General features: G+C 39.2%; 1 protein-coding gene across 1 annotated transcript in view; it reads right to left on the bottom strand.

The window, feature by feature from the left end:
* CDS1 (CDP-diacylglycerol synthase 1) overlaps positions 1 to 24153 on the bottom strand; it is an 86055-nt gene that overhangs the window by 41000 nt on the left and 20902 nt on the right. The window contains exons 2-3 of the mRNA XM_049885827.1: positions 21399 to 21526; positions 9015 to 9111 (exon numbers count right to left, since the gene is read on the bottom strand). Of these exons, the coding sequence (XP_049741784.1) occupies positions 9015 to 9111; positions 21399 to 21526 (225 nt within the window). The remainder of the gene's footprint in view (positions 1 to 9014; positions 9112 to 21398; positions 21527 to 24153) is intronic.

The raw sequence follows: 24153 nt of genomic DNA on the forward strand, positions 1-24153 counted from the left end.
CCTCTCCCACCATCCCTCCCTTCCCCCCTCGTAACCACAAAAGTATGTATTCTTCTCAGTTTATACTATTTCTCAAGATCTTATAATAGTGGTCTTATACAATATTTGTCCTTTTGCCTCTGACTAATTTCGCTCAGCATAATGCCGTCCAGGTTCCTCCATGTTATGAAATGTTTCAGAGATTCGTCACTGTTCTTTATCGATGCATAGTATTCCATTGTGTGAATATACCACAATTTATTTACCCATTCATCCGTTGATGGACACCTTGGTTGCCTCCAGCTTTTTGCTATTGTAAACGGAGCTGCAATAAACATGGGTGTGCATATATCTGTTTGTGTGAAGGCTCTTGTTTCTCTAGGGTATATTCCGAGGAGTGGGATTTCTGGGTTGTATGGTAGTTCTATTTCTAACTGTTTAAGATAACGCCAGATAGATTTCCAAAGTGGTTGTACCATTTTACATTCCCACCAGCAGTGTATAAGAGTTCCAATCTCTCCGCAGCCTCTCCAACATTTATTATTTTGTGTTTTTGGATTAATGCCAGCCTTGTTGGAGTGAGATGGAATCTCATCGTGGTTTTAATTTGCATTTCTCTAATGGCTAACGATCGAGAGCATTTTCTCATGTATCTGTTAGCTGCCTGAATATCTTCTTTAGTGAAGTGTGTGTTCATATTCTTTGCCCACTTCTTGATTGGGCTGTTTGTCTTTTTGCGGTTGAGTTTTGACAGAATCGTATAGATTTTAGAGATCAGGCGCTGGTTGCAGATGTCATAACTGAAAATTCTTTCCCAGTCTGTAGGTGGTCTTTTTACTCTTTTGGTGAAGTCTTTAGATGAGCATAGGTGTTTGATTTTTAGGAGCTCCCAGTTATCTGGTTTCTCTTCGTCATTTTTGGTACTGTTTTGTATTCTGTTTATGCCTTGTATTAGGGCTCCTAACATTGTCCCTATTTTTTCTTCCATGATCTTTATCGTTTTAGTCTTTATGTTTAGGTCTTTGATCCACTTGGAGTTAGTTTTTGTGCTTGGTGTGAGGTATGGGTCCTGTTTCATTTTTTTGCAAATGGATATCCAGTTATGCCAGCACCATTTGTTAAAAAGACTATCTTTTCCCCAATTAACTGACACCGGGCCTTTGTCAAATATCAGCTGCTCATATGTGGATGGATTTATATCTGGGTTCTCAATTCTGTTCCACTGGTCTATGTGCCTGTTGTTGTACCAATACCAGGCTGTTTTGACTACTGTGGCTGTATAATAGGTTCTGAAATCAGGTAGAGTGAGGCCTCCCACTTTCCTCTTCTTTTTCAGTAATGCTTTGCTTATCCGAGGCTTCTTTCCCTTCCATATGAAGTTGGTGATTTGTTTCTCTATCACCTTAAAAAATGACATTGGAATTTGGATCAGAAGTGCATTGTATGTATAGATGGCTTTTGGTAGAATAGACATTTTTACTATGTTAAGTCTTCCTATCCATGAGCAGGGTATGTTTTTCCACTTAAGTAGGTCCTTTTGAATTTCTTGTAGTAGAGCTTTGTGGTTTTCTTTGTACAGGTCTTTTACATCCTTGGTAAGATTTATTCCTAAGTATTTTATCTTTTTGGGGGCTACTCTGAATGGTATTGATTTGGTTATTTCCTCTTCGATGTTCTTTTTGTTGATGTAGAGGAATCCAAGTGATTTTTGTATGTTTATCTTATAACCTGAGACTCTGCCAAACTCTTCTATTAGTTTCAGTAGTAAGAAAATGTATTTTTAATAGCACACGCAAACATTTACATGATCGTCAATTATAGCTTGCAAACAGAATGTGGAACTTCTGGGAAAATTAGACAACAGGGCAACCAAAATATTACAGTTAAAATCCTTCAAGTACATTTTCTGCTCCAGGGCTGGCTGACTACACAGAAGCTGATGCACCATGCCATCAATACCGGCAGGAGTGTAGATTGGTAGGATTCTGTTGGCCCAATTAATGTGTTAAGAGCCTTAAAATTTACAACCATACTTAAGTGCTTATGGTGTCATAGTAAATGACGATACAGAGAAATAATACAGCACGCTGTTCACAGGGAGGTATTGTCTATCAGGGAGAAAACACAACTACAACTAAAAAAAAAAAAAAAAAACAATAAAATGTGAAAATAGCAAAAGGTTAAATGGTTGTAAGTACAGGCAGATAAACCTATCGGCATCTCATGGGGCAGAGGAGAAGGATATGCAGAGTCAGATACGTGGAAGAAGACGAAGGAACTCCAGGTTGTGCAGAGTTGCTGGAACACAAAGGTGGAGGTGAGAAGTGTAGAGAGATGAGGGCTGGTCATGTAATTATAGGAAACAGCATGAAGAATGCTCACAGGAGTTCAAATGACATAATCGTAGGTAATTGTTAGTGGATAAAAGAGGTGGAAAGAACTGACTGGAGGGATGGCAGAAAGTAGAGACAGTAAGGCAGGCAAGGTGACACCTTGTGTTGATGACCACCTAAAAGAGGACAGTGGCAGACAAGGTATAAGCGATATTAAGGAGGTACACTGACTGAATTTGGTGACTGAAGAAACTCGGGAAGGGAGGGAGTAAGGGAAAGGAGGGAACATAGAATAAAGCCAAGGAAGGCCTGGGAAAGCAGACAGATTTACGCAGGATAGGGGAGGGATGGACTGCAAGTCCAGATTTGGACATGGTAAGTTTGAACTATGAAACCTACAGGTCACCCAAGTAAAAGCGTCTATTTCTTTTCACTTTGGGAACTTTAGGCTAAGAAAAATAATATAACATTTGAATAAAACTTTATGCTCTAATATGTTCAGGATAGTGCTTTTCACAGTAAAGAAAAACCAGAAAATAACCTGAAGTCTAAAAACAACAATGGTTTAAGTAATTTATGATGCACAATATTCTACTGTATAGATGTGTCTATTAAAGCTAGTGATTATAAAGACCAAAGAGCAAAACAAAATATGTGATATAATATTTAGTTTAGGAAGCAGGGTACACATTTTAGTCACATTATGATTATAATCACGAGTTTTAAGACATAAAAGGACAAAAAGGATAAAAGAAAATATATCAGATGGCAGTGTTGTGGACTGAATTGTGTCCCTCAAAGATATGTGTTAGAGTCCTAACCTCTCAATACCTCTGGTTTCTTTGTTATGTTAATGAGGTCTTATCGGTGACATAGAAAAGAACAGATTAGGCACCAAGACAAGCTAACACAGGCTGGACAAGACAGAAAAGCATGTAGGATCTCCAAGGAACCAAGGAATGCTGGGGCTACAGAAGCTGAGACAAAGATTTTGCTCCCAGAGCCAACAGAGAGAGAACTTTCCCCTAGGACCAGTGCCCTAGATTCCGGCTTCTAGCTCCCAAACTGTGAGAGAATGAATTTCTGCTCTTTAAAGCCATACACTTACAGGTATCATAGTTCAAATTTATCATGTCCAAATCCGGACTTATATTCCACCCCTCACCCATCCTGCATAAATTTGTCTTAATTATTATAGGAGTTTCCCGGGGCGGGGGGGGAGCTCTTACAATGTCTTTTTATGTTCACATTTGCCTTTAAATCAAAATATGCTTGAATAAGTCCATCACTTAGAAAGTGTGATTCTAATCTGTGAATACAACAATTAAAATACTGTAGTAAATAGAGGGATGAAGAAAAAAAAAGCTCCCTTTATTTTAAGGAACAAGTATGCATTCTACCTTAAAACAGTAGCTATCATAGCCTAGAAATAAGCTTTTAATATAACTATCTTGTATTAGTCATTTTTCAGTGCTGATATTATAATGCAAATGCAAACTGGATTCAATATGTACTTCTCAAAAAATAAATGATCTACGCAGGGATACGAATGTAATTAAGACTTTAAACATATAAAAGTGGTATCAAGTATGAACGGCATATGCATATATGTATGTGTGTATGTATATATATATTTATATATACCTCATCCACATTTTCCTAGCGTAAATATATAATATAAACATAACACATCTGTGTATGTGTATGCATCTTTGTGCATACCTATGCAATAAACTGGAAACCCTGGCGGTGTAGTTGTTAAGAGCTATGGATGCTAACCAAAAGGCTGGCATTTGAATCCACCAGGCGCTCCTTGCAAACTCTACGGGCAGTTCTACTCTGTCCTATAAGAGCAGTAACATTTCAAATCTACTTTAACTACTTTAATATTTTTATTTCCTTCTCTGACTAAATTAATCAATCAAAGCAAACAACCTATAATAAAACACATATTTTCCTTTCACAGTAGAAAAAACACACCAAAAAAGCCCTCAATTATTTTAGGCATGCATGCTATGACTCTTAAAATCAGAATCCAAATATGCAAGCATTTCTTTAAAAGTGTTTTGAATTATGTCACCAAAAGAGTGGTTAAACATAGTCTTCATCCACGAATTCCTGCCCTAGTTATCCCACCTCCCAGTTAAGCTTGGAGAAAAATGTAACAACTTATTCACCAGGGAGGCCACCAAGTGAGCTTTAGTCAGTGTATCTTCTAAAGGGGAGCAACAACTCAAATTGAAGCCAACAACTAATAGGTTCTTGCCCAGCACGCTAGTGAACTGATGTCAGCCAGATGCGGGGCTGGAAGAACAGAAAGGTTTATTCACAGTTTGCAAACTGGGAGGCAGGCAGGGTCTCATGACCTAAGGCTGCCAGCTCCCCAAACTAAGGCAGATGACAGATTATATAGGGAGTGACATACATATTCATGAACAGTTAGGGGAGGATCCTCAGTCCTGCGATGCGTGCGCAGTCTGCATAATTTTTGCGAATGAGTTTTTGCGCGTGGCTCTAAAAATACTGTGCACAGCCCTAAAAAAAATGGTGACGGCTCACTATTGCCACCCCAGGAAGGTCGTATAGAGGGTAAATTTGGAATTGGTTCACCTGCGCCTCAGCCTCCTGCCAGGAGAAGAGAGGAAACCTGGGGAATCAACCAATCATGGTGAGATGTTATAAAATTTGTAACAAAAATGTAAGAGTAGACTTTTCTGAAAAACAGCTATTATGGGATGGTCAATAATCCTCTGACAGCTTCAAAATGGTGCCCAATATTTTCAGTGCTTTCCAAATAAAATCCAAACTTCTTCACACAGTATTCCAAGGCCCTCCGGGATCTGATTTCTAATTATTTTTTCTAGGTTTAAAGGCCCTGTGCTTCAGGAAAATAGCACTACCTGTCTTTTTCTGACACACCTATTCCTTTGGATGTTTGGTCACAGGGCTTCCTCCTCCCTGATATTCTTCAAGGTCCAATTTAAAGGGCGCTTTATCCACAATCCTTCCTGAATTCTCTGCCCTAAGCTCAGTCCCTTCTTGTTCAGGCCTGCCCAATCATGGCACAGCACTGAAAGGTGGTCGGCACACATCCCCTTTTCAGCGTCCAATTATTTCCTGTTTTTTTTTTTTTTTTTTTAAATACCCTATGTTTTCATTAATGGAAGCATGCTGAGTCATGAAGTATGTTTACATTTTTCGTTGGTAATATGGATTTTGAGAACTATGATCTGGTACATGGTTACCATAGAACTTTTAAGGTTCTTGAATCCGTGCTTAGCAGTTGCCCACCTTTACCACTGGACGTTGGTTGCTGATGTTTTTTGTGGCACCTTCCATTAGGTTACATGAGGAACCTCTAGTTTTCCAAATATGACACAAAAAAAACAAACCAAACCTACCAGGGCTCCCTAACTATCACACAGGAAACCATAATTATGTTTACAAGGCTTATCTAGGGGTATAAAAGCCAGAAAAAACAAAATTTTGACCCAATCTCACTTCCTGGTTTCACTACCTTACTTATAAGCCTCATACCCCAGCTATTTTGCTTCAACTAATGTTTCTTTCACTTTCACTGTTATGTAAGTACCCACTGTTGCAGTCGGGTGCCATCGAGTCGGTTCCGACTTGTAGCGACCCTATATACTACAGAACAAAACACTGCCCAGTCCTGTGCCACACTCACAATCATTGTTATGCTTGAGCTCATTGTTACAGGCACTGTGTCAATCCATCTCATTGAGGGTCTGCCTTCCTCTTTTTTGCTGACCCTCTACTTTACCAAGGATGATATCTTTCTCCAGGGACTGGTTCCTCCTGATAACATGTCGAAAGTATGTAAGATGAAGTCTCATCATCCTCGCTTCTAAAGAGCATTCTGCCTGTACTTCTTACAACACAGATTTGTTCATTCTTTTGGCAGTCCATGCTATGTTCAATATTCTTTGCCAACACCATAATTCAAAGGTGTCAATTCCTCTTCAGTCTTCCTTATTCGTTGTGCAGCTTTCGCATGCATATGATGCGATTGAAAACATCATGGCTTGGGTCAGGTGCACCTTAGTCTTAGGAGGTATCTTTGCTTTTCAACACTTTAAAGAGATCTTTTGAACCCACTAAAAAAAACCCAAACCATTGCTGTCGAGTCGATTTCGGCACATAGCAACACTACAGAACAGAGTAGAACTGCCCTGTAGGGTTTCCAAGGAGCAGCTGGTGGATTCATACTGCTGACCTTTTCGTAAGCAGCCGTAGCTCACTGTAGCTCTTAACCGCTATCCCACCAAGGCTCCTTTGTACCCAGTGGAGGGCAGCAAATATCTTCAGTGGTAAAAGTATACTACCAAAGAACCCAAAAGCCAGAAAAAGTGGGTGGTACACCATGTATACCATGGACCATTGAAGCATTAAATGCCCAAGTTCCAGTGCAAATGGTGGTCAGCTTCAGAGACTAAGAAGGTTCAGAGACTAAGAAGAGTGGGAGCAGGGGCTCTTTTCTCAAATCACTCACAGACATCTACCCAGGTCTTTCTACCTGGCTTCTAGGCTCTGGCCTCATACTAACTTGGTCCTATCCATTATCCATTTTTCCTTTGTGAGAAAAAGCACTTTAAAACATCAGCAAATGAACAAACCATAGAAAGTAATTTCCTATTCATTTTTGTTTCCTTGATACCCACAAGAAGATACAAAATTAATGAGAGGACAAAAAGAAAAGTGAAACAGGCTTTGTGATGCTTATAAGAACTGCTTTCAGTAGTTTCAGGGATTGATGGACTTTTTTTAATCATGTCTAATTTCACCTCAAAGCCTAATCTTTTATAAAATAAAGGGAAAACGGTATCGAATTGCCCATATGCTTATCAGCTATGAATAGGATTGATTGGGGGGGGAGGTTAGGGGAGATGGGTAAATATATCCCTAAGAGGGGGAAGAGCATTCACAGAACAGGGAGGTCAATGCATAATAAAAGGCTAAATTAACTGAGCTGGAAAGGATAAGAAATAATAATAAAAGAGAAAGCCAGTGCATACCCGAGAGCAGACTTGCACCCTTCACTACAAAAACTAGCTCAACACAGAATAAGCGATAAACTTGTTAAACGACTGCATTTCTCCTTCTCATTCCCACCACGATGGGCTTCAAATGTTTTATGTTGCTTTAGATATCAGGGCTTTTGTAAACAGGAATCCTCAACCTGTGACAATCCTCCCCTTAACCTCACCTGTTCACCTCATTGACTCAGTCTTCACATCACAGCTCATATGCTTTTCATGCCTCTGGAAAGTTTCTCAGCTCCCTCTTTGCTCTCATAGCATCCTATTCCTTTTCTCAAATAATCACTGTAGTTTATAATTATATACCTGATCGATTCTCTAGTGTGTAGGCGGCAAGCTCCATGAGGTATGTCTTTCTCAGTACCACCATATCATACCCCAGAACTAGTGTGGTGCCTGGCACATAGCAGGTGCCTTAGTCATCTAGTGCTGCTATAACAGAAATACCACAAGTGGCTAGCTTTAACAAAGAGAAATTTATTTCTTCACAGTGAAGTAGGTTAAAAGTCCAAATTCAGGGTGTCATCTCCAGGGTAAGGCTTTCTCTTTCTGTCGGCCTTCTCATTAATCTTCCCCCAGAGTAGGAGCTTCTTTGCACAGCAATCCCACGTCCAAAGGATGCGCTCTGCTCCTGGCACTGCTTCCTTGGTGGTATGAGGTTCCCCGCTCTCTGCTTACTTCCCTTTCCTTTTCCTCTTGAGAGACAAAAGGTGGTGCAAGCCACACCCCAGGGAAACTCCTTTTACATGGGATCAGGGATGTGACTTGGTAAGAGTGTTACAATCCCACCCTAAACCTCTTTAACTTAAAATTACAACTACAAAATGGAGGACAACCACACAGTACTGGTAATCATGCCCTAACCAAGTTAATACACACTTTTTGGGGGGACATAATTCAATCCATGACAGCAGGCATCTGGAAACACTTGTTAAATGAATGAAGAGTTAAATAAATGAATTATGAGTCGTCCAGTAGGACAACTTCTACTTGCCTTTCCAGTCTCACCCCGTGGCACCCTCCACGTGTGCAACTAACCATGGACCACATGGACCACATTCTCTCATTATTTCCATGTCTTTCCCATGATGTTCCCACTTACAATGCCTTCCTCTGCTCAGTCCCTTTTTCAGTACTTGGCTTTGGCATCACCTCTTCTGGAAGCCTTTTCTGACCTCTCCTCCAGATTGGATTGGGTGTCTTTTCTTGCTGTGTTCTCCTTACAAGTCCTATCAAAGGATTTACCCAACTTACTTAACATAGTATTTACTCATGTGGTTGCTTGTGGATCTCTAGACCACACTAGATTGAGTTCCCTGAGGTCAGAGATCTAGCTAATAGTAATATATGTTAAAGCTCTGTGTGTGTGTGTTTCTGTTATAGCTAATGCTTGGCACAATGTCTATTATGTATATTCGGTATCTGCTGAACGAACAATTTGAATGGCTATTTTGCAAATGGAAAAGAGGAGTCCAGATCATTTCATGAACCAGAAGACATATAAAGAAACTAAATTTGCTGCTACTAACTGCCAAGTCTTGAATTACCTTCTTTTCTGTAACATACTCAAATTACTTCAACCATACATAAATGCTGGAAAACAAAGCAAGGGACACTTAAGAAAAATCATAAACAGACTTACAAGAAGCATCAGCATAAAGGATCCCATATAGATGATCAGGAAAAACAATGAAATCATAGTTAGAGTAAGAATTCCACGAATCCACCAGTTTTTCCACCTACAAAGAAAATGTTGGTAAAGTTAACATTTAATGATGTCTTAATGTCCTTGAGTGCTTTCATTAGTGAGTTGCCAGGCTTATAAATTTTCCCTACTACATGAAACCCTATGGAACAGTTCCAATCTGTCCTATGGGGCAGCTATGAGTCAGAATGACTCCACAGCAACAGGTTTGTGGGTTTTATATATTAAGAATCCTCTATTTTACTTTGTAAAATAACAACCACCAAAACAAACAAACACGAAAATTTATTCACCCATGGAGATGAAATTTTTAAAAATTATGTTAACCAAATAAAGAAAATGTTTTTTAAAGCACAAGAACGGGAATGAATCATGAGGTTAGGGAGTTAGGTGGTCAGTGTAGATGTGAAAGTCACATGGCCCCTCACACGAAAGGGAAGAACAAGCCAGGTGCAAAAGTGCTCTAAAAAGTTAATGGTCATTCTCCAGACTTAATGGCCTGACTGAGACTAGAAGGACCCTGGTGGTCATGGCCTCTAGACCTTCTGTTGGCCCAGGACAGGAACTATTCCCAAAGCCAACTCTTCAGACAGGGATTGGACTCGACAATGGATTAGAGAGGGATGCTGGTGAGGAGTAAGCTTCTTGGATCAGGTGGACACTTGAGACTATGTTGGCATCTCCTGCCTGGAGGTGAGATGCGAGGGTAGAGAGGGTTAGAAGCTGGTGAAATGGACACGAAAAGAGAGAGTAGAGGGAGGGAGCGGGCTGTCTCATTATGGGGAGTATGTAGCAAGGTGTATGTAAGTTTTTGTGTGAGAGACTGACTTGATTTGTAAACTTTCACTTAAAGTGCAATAAAAAATTTTAAAAAAGTTAATGGTCATTCTGTTAGGGTGATATATAAAAACAGCAATGATTTTAAGAAAGTTTTATAGATAAGGCCTTCCAACTAAAAAAAGTAAAGAAAGGATAATAATACTGAATTCACACAGGAGCGCACAGGTGCCTGGGATCTAAGAGGTCTGTCACTGATGAAAAGGCCAGCTCTAAGGACATTTCCTTTTATTGCTCAAAGTATGCTGGCTTTCTTCCTTGATTAGTGGCAGGGTGTTTGGTAAGGAAGTACTTATTATTGGCTTTTGTTTGTTCCTTACAGCAGAGTTTCCCTGCTGACTTGCTCCACAGGTTCCAGGTATGCTGAGAATTGATCTCCCTCAGCTCTCAGGCCATAAGTAAGGGCCTGGGGTGCCCAATTGTTCCCTCCCCAGAAGCCTCTTCCTTCACCGTGCCACACAAATATTGTCAAATATTATCATTCTTTATATGGCCACGTCAGGGGAAATGTTGAAGGCAGCTGTATGAAAAATCCAAGATGACTGAAATAACCATCTATACAGAGATGATAATTACTGAATCTATAACTACTTCCCCATGTTTCTATTTACTCTACACTCAATTTTACATTATACTCACACATAAGTTTTTTATTCAACACTTGTCTAATTTGTATTAATTCAAAATGATAGCCTTTGAATTATGTCAAAGAGATTTTCATTCAACATACAATAACATATGTGCACTGTATTCTAAGCACAGACCCTCATCCACTCCCTATAAGAGTATTATTCATTTATCAAATATTTATTATATTCCTGGCTTTCCATATTCTCCCATATCATCTAGATAATGCAAACAACTGCTGTTTCAGCACGTCATTCTTGCACTCAATAATCCAAAGTACTAATGACATTAAGTCCAAACGGTTTTATCTAGCTTCCAAGGATTTTCATGAGGTGGGCAAACTGTACTTATCTAACTTTATTTCCCTCTACTATAGGGTTGCCATGAGTCAAAATCAACTTGATGGCAATGGGTAAGTAGTGTCGAGCAAACTATGTAGACTTAGAAGTTTCTCATGAGACTGTAACATTGGTGGCTGAAATAAAATGGAGTTAGAGTGAAAAATGCTATAGATGAAATGGATCAAAGACCTAAATATAAAACCTAAAGCTATAAAGCTCATGGAAGAAAACTCAGGGACAAAGCTAAAAAAAGGGGCCCTAAATTATGGCATAAACAGACTATCAAACATAACAAAAAATGTACAAACAGCAGAAGATAAACTAGATAATTGGGATCTCCTAAAAACTAAATACTTAAACTCATCAAGAGACTTCTCCAAAAGAGTGAAAAGAGAACCCACAGGCTGGGAAAAAATTTTTGGCAATGGCATATCTGACATGGGTGTAATCTCTAAAATTTATAGAAAAATTCAACAACTCAACAACAAAAAGACAAACAATCCAATTAAAAAATGGGGAAAAAAATGGGCGAAGGACATGAACAAACACTTCATCAAAGAAGACGTTCAGGCGGCTAATAAACACATGAAGAGATGCTTACGATCATTAGCCTTCAGAGAGATGCAAATCAAAACTACAATGAGGTACCATCTCACTCCAGCAATAATGGCACTGATCAAAAAAAAAAAAAAAAAAACAGAAAATAAATGCTGGCAAGGTTATGGGGAGATTGAACTGCTGGTGGGAATATAAAATGATATAATCACTATGGAAAAAGCTTGAGGTGTAAATACCATATGATTCAACAACACCACTCCTAGGTATACACCTAAAGAAATGAGCCAAGACATGAATAGACATTTGCACTCCCATATTCACTACAGCATTATTCACAATAGCAAAAAGGTAGAAGCAACTTTAGTGTCCATCAACAGATGAATGGATAAGCAAAGTCTGGTACATCCATGCAACGACAAAGAATAATGATGAATCAGTGAAACATCTCACAATATGCATGAATCTGGAGCATATTATGTTGACTGAAATAAAAGAATATTGTATAAGACCACTATTATAAAAAGTCAAGAAAAGGTTTGCACACAGAAACATTCTTTGATGATCACCAGGAATAGGATGGCGAGGGAGGGAGAATCACTAACTAGATAGTAGACACATGTTGAATCTGGCGAAGGGAAAGGCAATACACAATATGGGGGAAGTCAGCATAACTTGACTAAAGCAAAGGAAGATACTGAGAGGTACACAAGAATAAAGGGCAACTACCGTAAATACTGTAATATATACAAACCTGCAACAACAGTAATACCAAACAAAAAATTGTGAATGGAGACATAGCTAGATACGCATGCTAAGTAACTGTGGAATGTAACACACCCGTGTGCATATATACGTAGGGTTATGGATATTTCTACACATATATTTGTATATGTTACATGTATACTCAAACATATAATACAGCACATAAGGGGAACAGTTATGGGAACTTCGTAGACATAACCAAGTTCCTCATGGGACTGAGTTACTGGGACCATAGTCTTGGGGGACATTTAGGACAAATGTTCTACATCCTAGTTTAGTGAGTAGCATCTGGGATTTTAAAAGCTTGTGAGTGGCCACCCAAGACACAACTATTGGTCTTTTACCATCTGAAGCAAAGGATAGTAAGGAAAACCAAAGCTTCAAGAAAGCGATTAGTCCAAAGGACTAATGGGCCACATGAACCACAGCCTTCTCCAGCCTGAGACCAAAAGAACTAATGGTGCCCGGCTACCACTACAAATTGCTCTGACCAGGATCACAATCGAAGGTCCCAGTTAGAGTAGGATAAAAACGTATAACAAAATTCAAATTAATAAAAACAACCCAACTTTCTGGTCTGCTAGAGACTGGAGGAACCCCCAAAACTACAGCCCTAAGACAGGCTAAGCTAGAATTGAAGCCACTCCCAGGGGCCACCTTTCAGCCAAATAATAGACTGGCCTACAAAATAAATGACACACATGAGGAACATGCACCTTAAAACAATCAACTATATCAAGGGCACTGGGCTGGGTTATGTTGTTGTTGTTGTTAGGTGCCAACGAGTCGGTTCCAACCCATAGTGACCCTATGCACAACAGAACGAAACACTGCCCGGTCCTGCGCCATCCTTACAATCGTTGTTACGCTTGAGGTCACTGTTGGAGCCACCGTGTCAATCTACCTCATTGAGGGTCTTCCTCTTTTCCACTGACCCTGTACTTTGCCTAGCATGATGTCCTTCTCCAGGGACTGATCCCTCCTGACAACATGTCCAAAGTATGTAAGACGCAGTCTCGCCATCCTTGCTTCTAAGGAACATTCTGGTTGTACTTCTTCTAAGACAGATTTGTTCATTCTTTTGGCAGTCCATGGTACATTCAATATTCTTCGCCAACACCACAATTCAAAGGCGTCAACTCTTCTTCGGTCTTCCTTATTCATTGTCCAGCTTTCACATGCATATGATGCGATTGAAAATACCATGGCTTGGGTCAGGAGCACCTTAGTCTTCAGGGAGACATCTTTGCTCTTCAACACTTTGAAGAGGTCCTTTGCAGCAGATCTGCCCAATGCAATGCATCTTTTGATTTCTTGACTGCTGCTTCCATGGCTGTTGATTGTGGATCCAAGTAAAATGAAATTCTTGACAACTTCAATCTTTTCTCCATTTATCATGATGTTGCTCATTGGTCCAGTTGTGAGGATTGTTTTCTTTATGTTGAGGTGTAATCCATACTGAAGGCTGTGGTCTTTGATCTTCATTAGTAAGTGCTTCCAGTCCTCTTCACTTTCAGCAAGCAAGGTTGTGTCATGTGCATAACGCAGGTTGTTAACAAGTCTTCCTCCAATCTTGATGCCCCGTTCTTCTTCGTATAGTCCAGCTTCCCATATTATTTGCTCAGCATACAGGTATGGTGAAAGAATACAACCCTGACGCACACCTTTCCTGACTTTAAACCAATCAGTATCCCCTTGTTCTGTCCAAACAACTTCCTCTTGATCTATGTAAAGGTTCCTCATGAGCACAATTAAGTGTTCTGGAATTCCCATTCTTCGCACTGTTATCCATAGTTTGTTATGATCCACACATCAAATGCCTTTGCATAATCAATAAAACACAGGTAAACATCCTTCTGGTATTCTCTGCTTTCAGCCAGGATCCATCTGACATCAGCAATGATATCTCTGGTTCCACGTCCTCTTTTGAAACCAGCCTGAATTTCTGGCAGTTCCCTGTCGATATACTGCTGCAGCCAGTTTTGAATGATCTTCAGCAGAATTTTGCTTGCGTGTGATATTAACGATATTGTTCTATAATTTTCGCATTCAGTTGGATCACCTTTCTTGGGAACAGGCATAAATATGGATCTCTTCCAGTCATTTGGCCAGGAAGCTGTCTTCCATATTTCTTGGCATAGACAAGTGAGCATCTCCAGCGCTGCATCTGCTTGTGGAAACATCTCAATTGATATTCCATCAATTCCTGGAGCCTTGTTTTTCACCAATGGCTTCAGAGCAGCTTGGACTTCTTCCTTCAGTACCATCGGTTCCTGATCATATGCCACCTCTTGAAATGGTTGAATATTGACTAATTCTTTTTGGTATAATGACTCTATGTATTCCTTCCATCTTCTTTTGATGCTTCCTGCATCATTTAATATTTTCCCCATGGAATCCTTCACTATCGCAACTCGAGGCTTGAATTTTTTCTTCCATGCTTTCAGCTTGAGAAATGCCGAGCGTGTTCTTCCCTTTTGGTTTTCCATCTCCAGCTCTTTGCACATGTCATTATAATACTTTATTTTGTCTTCTTGAGAGGCCCTTTGAAATCTTGTGTTCAGTTCTTTTACTTCATCAATTCTTCCTTTTGCTTTAGCTGCTCGACGCTCAAGAGCAAGTTTCAGAGTCTCCTCTGACATCCACCCTGGTCTTTTCTTTCTTTCCTGTCTTTTCAGTGACTTCTTGCTTTCTTCATGGATGATGTCCTTGATGGCATTCCACAACTCGTCTGGTCTTCGGTCACTCGTGTTCAATGCATCAAATCTATTCTTGAGATGGTTTCTAAATTCAGGTAGGATATACTCAAGGTCATATTTTGGCGCTCATGGACTTGCTCTGATTTTCTTCAGTTTCAGCTTGAACTTGCATATGAGCAATTGATGGTCTGTTCCACAGTCGGCCCCTGGCCTTGTTCTGACTGATGATATTGAGTTTTTCCATCGTCTCTTTCCACAGATGTAGTCAATTTGATTTCTGTGTGTTCCATCTGACGAGGTCCATCTGTATACAAAAAAAAAATTTTTTTTTTTTTGTAGTCGCAATTTATGTTGGTGAAAGAAGGTATTTGCAATGAAGAAGTCGTTGGTCTTGCAAAATTCTATCATTCCATCTCCAGCATTGTTTCTATCACCAAGGCCATATTTTCCAACTACTGATCCTTCTTCTTTGTTTCCAACTTTCGCATTCCAATCGCCAGTAATTATCAATGCATCTTGATTGCATGTTCGATCAATTTCAGACTGTAGCAGCTGATAAAAATCTTCTATTTCTTCGTGTTTGGCCATAGTGGTTGGTGCATAAATTTGGATAGTAGTCGTATTAACTGGTCTTCCTTGTAGGCGTATGGATATTATCCTATCACTGACAGCATTGTACTTCAGGATTGATCTTGAAACATTCTTTTTGACGATGAACGCACACCATTCCTCTTCAAGTTGTCATTCCCAGCGTATTAGACTACATGATGGCCCGATTCAAAATGGCCAATACCAATCCATTTCAGCTCACTAATGCCTAGAATATCGATGTTTATGAATTCCATTTCATTTTTGATGATTTCCAATTTTCCTAGATTCATACTTCGTACATTCCAGGTTCCAATTATTAATGGATGTTTGCAGCTATTTCTTCTCATTTTGAGTCATGCCACATCAGCAAATGAAGGTCCCGAAAGCTTTACTCCATCCACGTCACTAAGGTCGACTCTACTTTGAGGAGGCACCTCTTCCCCAGTCATCTTTTGAGTGCCTTCCAACCTGGGGTGCTCATCTTCCAGCACTATATCAGACAGTGTTCCGCTGCTATTCATAAGGTTTTCACTGACTAATGAATGCTTTTCAGAAGTAGACTGCCGGGGTCCTTTTTCCTAGTCTATCTTAGTCCGGAAGCTCAGCTGAAACCTGTCCTCCATTGGTGACCCTGCTGGTATCTGAATACCGGTGGCATAGCTTCCAGCATCACAGCAACACACAAGCCCCCACAGTACGACAAACTGACAGACACATGGGGGACGATCAACTGTAGGAAACCAAAAGGGCAACATTTCCCCAAGGGCAAAGATAAAAAGCCAGGGAGGGGCAGAGAAACCAGAGGAATGGAAATGGGGAACCTAGGGTGAAAATAGGGAGAGTGCTGACATATGATGGGAATTACAACGAATGTCACAGAACAATTTGTATATGAATTATCGAATGGGAAATTAATTTGCTATATAACTTTCACCTAAAGCACAATAAAATGTCCCAAAATAATAATAATAAGGCAAGTAAATCACTTAAAACAAAAAAATGCTATAGCTGAAGGGTTCCATTTAGTTTTAGAGACATAACTATTGACTAATGAATGGATTAGGAAATGGGGCTAGATCACTGAGCTGGTCAGAGGGAAATAAGGAACTATCACCCAGGCTCCTGATGATAACCCTGTGCTGTTTGTAAGAAATCCAGGTCCTCAGACTCTGAGACTCATAACTGATATTCAGACTCTGAGGATCATCAAGCACCTCTTCTAGGGAAGAACACCTAAGAGTCGGCAATCACTCCTCAGGTGGGTGCTGCCAATGTCCAGGTACCTCTGACGCTAGATGCCTGGCTCTGAGCTTCAGAAAATGGTGGCTGCTGAGAACCAGAGGTTTTAAACAAGGAGCCCACTCTCTTCACTATCACTCAGAAACTCCATTCAAACACCCCAAATCTGGGCCCTGAAGGAACATAACCCATCTGGTTTTCTTTCATTAAATAAATATTTTTCCCTTCCAGAAAAATTTCCATTCCCCAGTACAATCACGGCCTTAATTCCACTCTTAATTTAAATGACTAACCCCAAATCCTCATGAATATCTAATACAAATTTGGACACATAAAAGATTAACACGTAAATATAACTTATATATTCACTGACACTATAACCTAAAACCTTTCAGCGGAGGGGCACTGAATTCAAAACAGAGCCTGACTTTTTTTTTTTTTTTTTTTTTTAAGTAAAAACCAGAGGACAGGTCTGGCTCTGAATTAAAAAATTCTCAGTTTCCTCTACCATGATAAATGACCACGCTAGAGGGTCCAAATCATCAGGTCAAGGCTCCACCCCATGGACTATTTTGTAGTTTGGATAAAGGAACTCAGAACCAGTAGAAGAGAATTTTATTCCTAATGTCCCCAGGACCTATATGAGCTAGAAATAAGATTTTAAGTCTAAAATTAATCATTTACTTTAAAAGTAATTACCTTTAGCGGTTACATACTTATTGTTCAAATCAGTTATATGGTACACAATGTCTTCTTGTTACTACTATTATTATTAAGTATTGAGAAGAATGTTTTAAAATTATTTTCCTTGAGGCAGAGGCATCATGAGTCATGAAGAACCCGGGTTGGTAGGATAGTTCACCTGAATTGGGTGCCAAATTAGGACCCAGAGGTACTCCTCAAGGACAAATAGTAATTCAGAGGGCCATGTGGCAGAGAACAGGGGTTGCAGGGAAGTCCACCTACCAGCCTTTGGAGGAAGTGGACATGAAGTGTGCAGGTTCCCAGAGAGAAGAAAGGTACCATTATGAAGCATATGAGCACCCAGTGGGGCTAAGCCTGGACGTTTCCAGGATTTCTAGGTTCCTGGGTGGTGCAAGCACTTTGCGCTTGACTGCTAACTAAAATGTTGGCAGTTCGAATCCAACCAGTGGTGCCATGGAAGAAAAGACTAGCAATCTACCTCTCTAAGAGTACAGCCATTAAAAACCCTATGGAATGGAATAGTTCTACTACGAAACACATGGAGTCACCGTGAGTCTGAATCGACTCAACAGCAACAGGTTTGTTAACCTTTGCACCAGTAACACATTTGCGACCAGATAATTCTTTGTTGTGGGGGGCTGCTCTATGATGTTCAGCAGGATCCCTGGCCTCTACCCACCAGATGCCAGTAGTTCCCCCATCTTGTGTGACAACCTAGAAAGTCTCCAGACATTGCCATATGTCCCGTTTTGGGGGTTGTGGGTAGGTAATTACCCCTGCATGGGGTAATTACTAACCTAGGCTCACAGCTTAAGAACAGCTTCACTAAAGGGTTGAGCTACAATTGACTGGTTGATGAATATTTCTACAGACCCACACAGAGGTCAAGAAGAAGTGGGGACAGACAATGTACCAAATGACTGTCCTCAATTATAATAGCTAATGCTTTTTTGGGACATTATAAGTTAAAGCCTTAAAAATGACCAGAAACCTTCCTCACGAAATTTTACTTTTAAGATTTTATCCTAAGGAAATAATGATGGATGCTAAAGCAATTAAGCTACAAAGAAACATGTTTAATGTGGAGTTCTTTCTAATAGTGAGAATTTAGAAACAACCTAAATGCCCAGCAATAAATGGTTAGTTCAGTAAATTGAACTATAGCCATATAATGGGATATATTAGGCAGTCATTAAAAATGTCCCTGAGGTATATTTAAGTACAAGAAAAGATGTTCCTAATATATTATGGAATAAAAATAGTAGGATAGAAAACAGTATGATTCTATTTTTTACTATTTTATATTTATTATATATACATAAGAAAAAAAAGCTTCAAAGAGTAAACACCAAAACATTTAAAATATTTATGTCTTAGTGGGAGGATTATAGAGGTTTTTCCCTACAATTCATGTAAATTTCTTATGCAATCAGTATTTTTAATCCTATGCTTCTAAAACCTCTGAGTCTTTGCAAAGCAGCCTATTTTTGGTATGAGATAAAAAGAGGCTAGCGTAGATAAGGTAGAGATTTTGAAACATTCATGTCATCTTTTCAGAGAAGTCTCTTGAGAGGATTGAAACTGGCCATATAGTATCTATTGTTCATTTAAAAAAAAAATTCTCTTGTAAATAGCATGGGGTATGAGCAGAAGCACTGAAGCCATAAAGCCTAGGCTCAAAATATTCCTTCAACACTTACTAGCCATATGACCCTTGAAATATAACATCTTTGTGCCTCAGTTTCCTCATTTATGAAATAGGTATATAATTGCATCTGTGATCGCAGAGTTGCTGTGGAATCAGTCAATAAGTATAAAGTGCTTACAGCAGTGCCTGGAACACAGTATAGGCTCAATAGACATTACCTGTTATTATTTCCTGTCACCCTGGTGGTACAATGGTTAAGAGCTCAGCTGCTAACCAAAAGGCTGGCAGTTCAAATCCACCAGCCGCTCCTTGGAAACCCTATAGGACAGTTCTACTCTGTCCTATAGGGCCACTATGAGTCAGAATCAAATCAAGGGCAACAGGTTTTGGCTTATTTGCTACTGCTACTTTATATCAGAAAAAAAAAAATCTAATGAAGATCTTGCTATAAATGATACACAGGAATCCAGCATCATCCTTATATAATATTAACTATAAAAAACTTCAGGTCTGAGCTCTAGGTCAATTGACATAACAAAGTATATTTAGAAAACATTCTGCATCCCACTTTAGTGAGTGGCATCTGGGGTCTTAAAACCTAGCAAGCGGCCATGTAAAATGCATCAACTGGTCTCAACCCACCTGGAGCAAAGGAGAATGAAGAACAACAAAGACACATGGAAAATATGAGCCCAAGAGAAAGAAAGGGCCACATAAACCAGAGGCTCCATCAGCTTGATACTGGAAGAACTAGATGGTACACAGCTACCGGCAATGACTGCCCCGACAGGGAACACAACAGAGAATCCCTGATGGAGCAGGAGAAAAGTGGGATGAAGACCTCAAATACCAGTAAAAAGACCTGACTTAAGGTCTGACTGACACTGGCAGGACCCCAGAGATCATGGCCCCCAGACTCTGTTAGGCCAAAACTAAAACCATTCCCGAAGCCAACTCTTCAGACAAAGATTAGACTGAACCATAAGACATAAAATGATACTGGTGAGGAGCGCACTTCTTAGCTCAAGTAGACACATGAGACTATGTGGGCAGCTCCTGTCTGGAGGCAAGATGAGGAGGCAGAGGGGGACAAAAGCTGATTGAAAGGACACAGGAAATACAAGGTGGAGAGAAGGAGTATGCTGCAACACTGTAAGGAGAGCAACTACGGTCACATAATAATGTGTGTATAAGTTATTATATGAGAAACTGACTTGAATTGTAAACTCTCACTTAAAGCACAATAAAAAAAAAAAAAAAACTTCAGGTCTGAGATAGATTTTCTAGCCAAGGCACATCTGTGACCTAGGTAAACAAAACAACTGGGAACAAGAACTATTAAAATAATAATTATGCTTTAAATAACGGACAGTAAAATTTTTTGTTCTATTGGTTAAAAAAAAAAAAAAGAATGCTTTGAACTAATTTATTCTAATGTTGACATACCCTAGAAATTTGAAAACATTTATCAGATATGACTAACCCAGTGTTTCTCAAACTGCTGTCTGTGACCCACATTATACAGCATTTTCTGAATAATACCATGGAAAGCGCCAAACACAAACGAAATAGGACGGCATCTGCAACAGCAAGGACAAGGATTGCTTCCTAAATTCTTTTGTGGCAGTTAAAATATACAACTGTGTGACTCCTGGGTGTTGTGTGAAATGCATTTCTTACTGTGAATCAGTCAAAAAAAAAAAAAGTCTGGAAGACACCGCTCTATACTATTGTTTAAGATTTCACATATTAATCTGGATAAAAGCTTAGTTTTATTTTGCTTTTATAAACTTTACTAAAGCATACAATGGCAGGCAAAATAAAATTAGCTGAAAGTTGGTAGTGTTAAACATTTAAAAATATAGCCCAAATTTAGAAGGTAATACATGAAATGGTAAAGGTTTATGGAGTTTAAAAAAAAAAAAAAAAAAGCTGCATATTTCTGTCTGGCATTTGAAAAACAGGAAGCAGGAATATGCAATTTTCTTTATTATATGTTCCAATACCAGAAAAGGGACCCTGAACTGGTAAATACATCACTGGCTTCAGAGTCTGACTGACTAGGGCAAGGATCCCAGCTCTGCATCTAACCAGCTAGGTAACCTTCAACATTTAGCCTCTTGGATTTGGCTTTCTCAGACTTCACAAGGTCTGAAGGATTAAATGAAAGGAGTACTTAGTATAGCGCCTGACATATTAGGTGTCATAGCTGTCGTAGCTCTGAAATTTACAAAAGGTCAAATTTATCACATCAGGAGGATAACCTTACAGTTTATCTTGTCCACCAGCTACATTCATCTTTATCCAAACATACCTTGAAGATAAACCAGATAAGGCTCTCTTGAGGATCTCAGGGGTTCTATCTGCAGATGGCGGAATTTCTGGAATATCAGAATCTAGTCTGGAATCCAAATCTCCATATCTGTCATCAATATCTGTTTCCTAAAATTAAAAAACAAGGAAAATCATTTCACAAAATAGAAAAAAATTTTTTAAAAAAGCACATGCTTGCCAAAGCACTTTTTTATTGTGTCTAACCTCAGTTACATAACCTGAAACAAAGAAACAATTACATCCTCTCCTCCCTAATGGACATGGTTAGGTTTATGTGAAAATGGAGGAATCCCACATCAGATCACAAAATGGAGGATGACTACAACATTACACAACTACCAAATTATATCATTATATAACTGCCAAACCACTGAGAATCATGGCACAGCCAAGTTGACACACAACCTTAACCATCAAAGCCAGTGTTACTCTCGCCTCACACCTCGGTGTTCATTACTCCCAGACCTACGTCACTGATGCACAAAATAGACAGTTTTTTTTTAATATTGTCGTAAATACAAAATGCCAGGTAATGAGATAGTCAATAAGTGAGGAGAAGGTGTATAACATATCTTGACTATTCAAACACTGTTGTATTTCCTTGTTTGAAAAGTTTATCTTTGCTAAGGTCTATTAATACAAAGAATTGATTTAAACAAAAGACATAAAAGAAACTCTTATATTTCCTAAATCAGGAACTTATCACAAGCTAAGAATCTAATATTTATTGTTTTGCTACTTAACTGGGAGAATGTGGTGTTAATTCCACGCAGATTGTATCAGTTATTTGGTCTCTCCCTCTTTTTTTATTTTCTATTTGATTATAATCAAAGCATTAACAAAAAGAATAATGTCTTATACTGGCAAAGTATTTTATATATTTTTAAGCAATTTAACCTTCATCATTTTTATTAGATGTTCAAAAGACAATCCCAATGAAGCAGGTCAAACAGACATTATTATCTGTTTTAAACCAACTGCTGCTGAGTCAACTCCAACCCATGGCAACCCCGTGTGTGTCAGAGTCGAACTGTGCTCCAGAGGGTTTTTGGTGGCGGATTTTCTGGAAGCCCATTGACAGATCTTTCTTCAAAAATGCCTTTGAGTGGACTTGAACCTCCAGCCTTTCAGTTAGCAGTCAAACACTCCAACTGTTTGTAAAAGTCAAGGATTCCATCCCTATTTTACTGATAGGTAAACCGTGGTCAAAAGCATTTGTTTTGATGAATTTTTTTAGAAAGTCATCAAAAATCCAAACTGACTTCCAAGTGTGTGTGCATAGGAGTTGTGTGTATAGGGGAGTGAGGGTGAAGGTAAGGGTGGGCAGGGAGAAACAAGCACTGGGTGGGATGATCTGGACTTGTAGACAGAAGTGGTGATTGTAGAATTTACAGGGATAAAGGTGGCCAAGGCAATTTTAAGAACAGAGACGTCTAATGCTCCATTTTAAAGTTGTTTGTTCTGTGGTACAATAACTATTTTCTCCATTTATAAATTTATAAATAAAGAAAATACTGAAGTTGTCAAGAATTTCATTTTACTTGGATCCATAATCAACACCCATGGGATCGGAAGTCAAGAAATCAAATGACGTATTGCATTGGGTAAATCTGAAGCAAAAGACTTCTTTAAAGAGTTTAAAAGCAAAGATATCACATTGAGGACTAAGGTGCACCTGACCTAAGCCATGAAATTTTCAAGCACCTCATATGCATCGAAGAATATTGAGTGTACCACGGACTGCCAGAAGAACGAGCAAGTCTGTCTTGGAAGAAGTACAGCCAGAACACTCATTAGAAGCAAGGATGGAGAGACTTTGTTTCACATACTTTGGACATGTTATCAGGAGGGACCAGTCCCTGGAGAAAGACATCATGATTGGTAAGGTAGAGGGTCAACAGAAAAGAGGAAGACCCTCAAGGAGATTAACTGACACAGTGGATGCAACAATGAGCTCAAACATAGCAATGACTGTGAGGATGGTACAGGACCAGGCAGTGTTTCATTCTACTGTACAGAGTCACTATGAGTCAGAACTGACTAGAGGGCTTCCAACAACAACAATATAACTCTTCATTCCTATACTCTCACCACACCTACACCACCCTCCTTTCCTGGCACCCTTCAGTAAAGGATGGGATACATACAAATGCCTTGGGAGAGTGGTTTACAGAGGGGGACCTGGGGCAAGAAGGCTAAATCAGGATAAAAAGAAGAGAATATTCACAGGAGGTGAATACAAGAAGATGGAGCACTGAGCTGATCTTTGGGCAAGAAATGACCTTAGGCATGAAAGCACCTGGGTATTCAGAAGGTTTAGCAATCTCAAACCAAACTTAGCCTTCATTAACTCCAACATTTTGGCAAATTTCGTTTACCCTTTTAGTTGTTTCTTCATCCATAAAATGAAGCATTTAATATTGAGAACTTAGTAAATGTAAAGCTATTATCATTATTATTGAATCCGGTCTTTCAATGCCTCATTAAGTGGCTTACCAAATAAAATTTTAACCTTTAGGGAGTATTTTCAGTTTTCACAGAGCAATAATAAGCTTTAGTTTACTAACTATAAGTTTTATATCAAACAATTACAAAATTAAATGTCACTATACCAAAAATCGTGACATGGCACTGGGTATACCAAAAATCACAAATGAAACAGACATTCCAAATTTCCACTGTGACATTAAGAGTCATTGGGCTCCAAAGTAGCTTAAATAGAGTGGGGCTGACTG

The sequence above is a fragment of the Elephas maximus genome, chromosome 5, assembly GCF_024166365.1.
Source record: "Elephas maximus indicus isolate mEleMax1 chromosome 5, mEleMax1 primary haplotype, whole genome shotgun sequence".
In the NCBI taxonomy this organism is placed as follows: Eukaryota; Metazoa; Chordata; class Mammalia; order Proboscidea; family Elephantidae; genus Elephas; species Elephas maximus.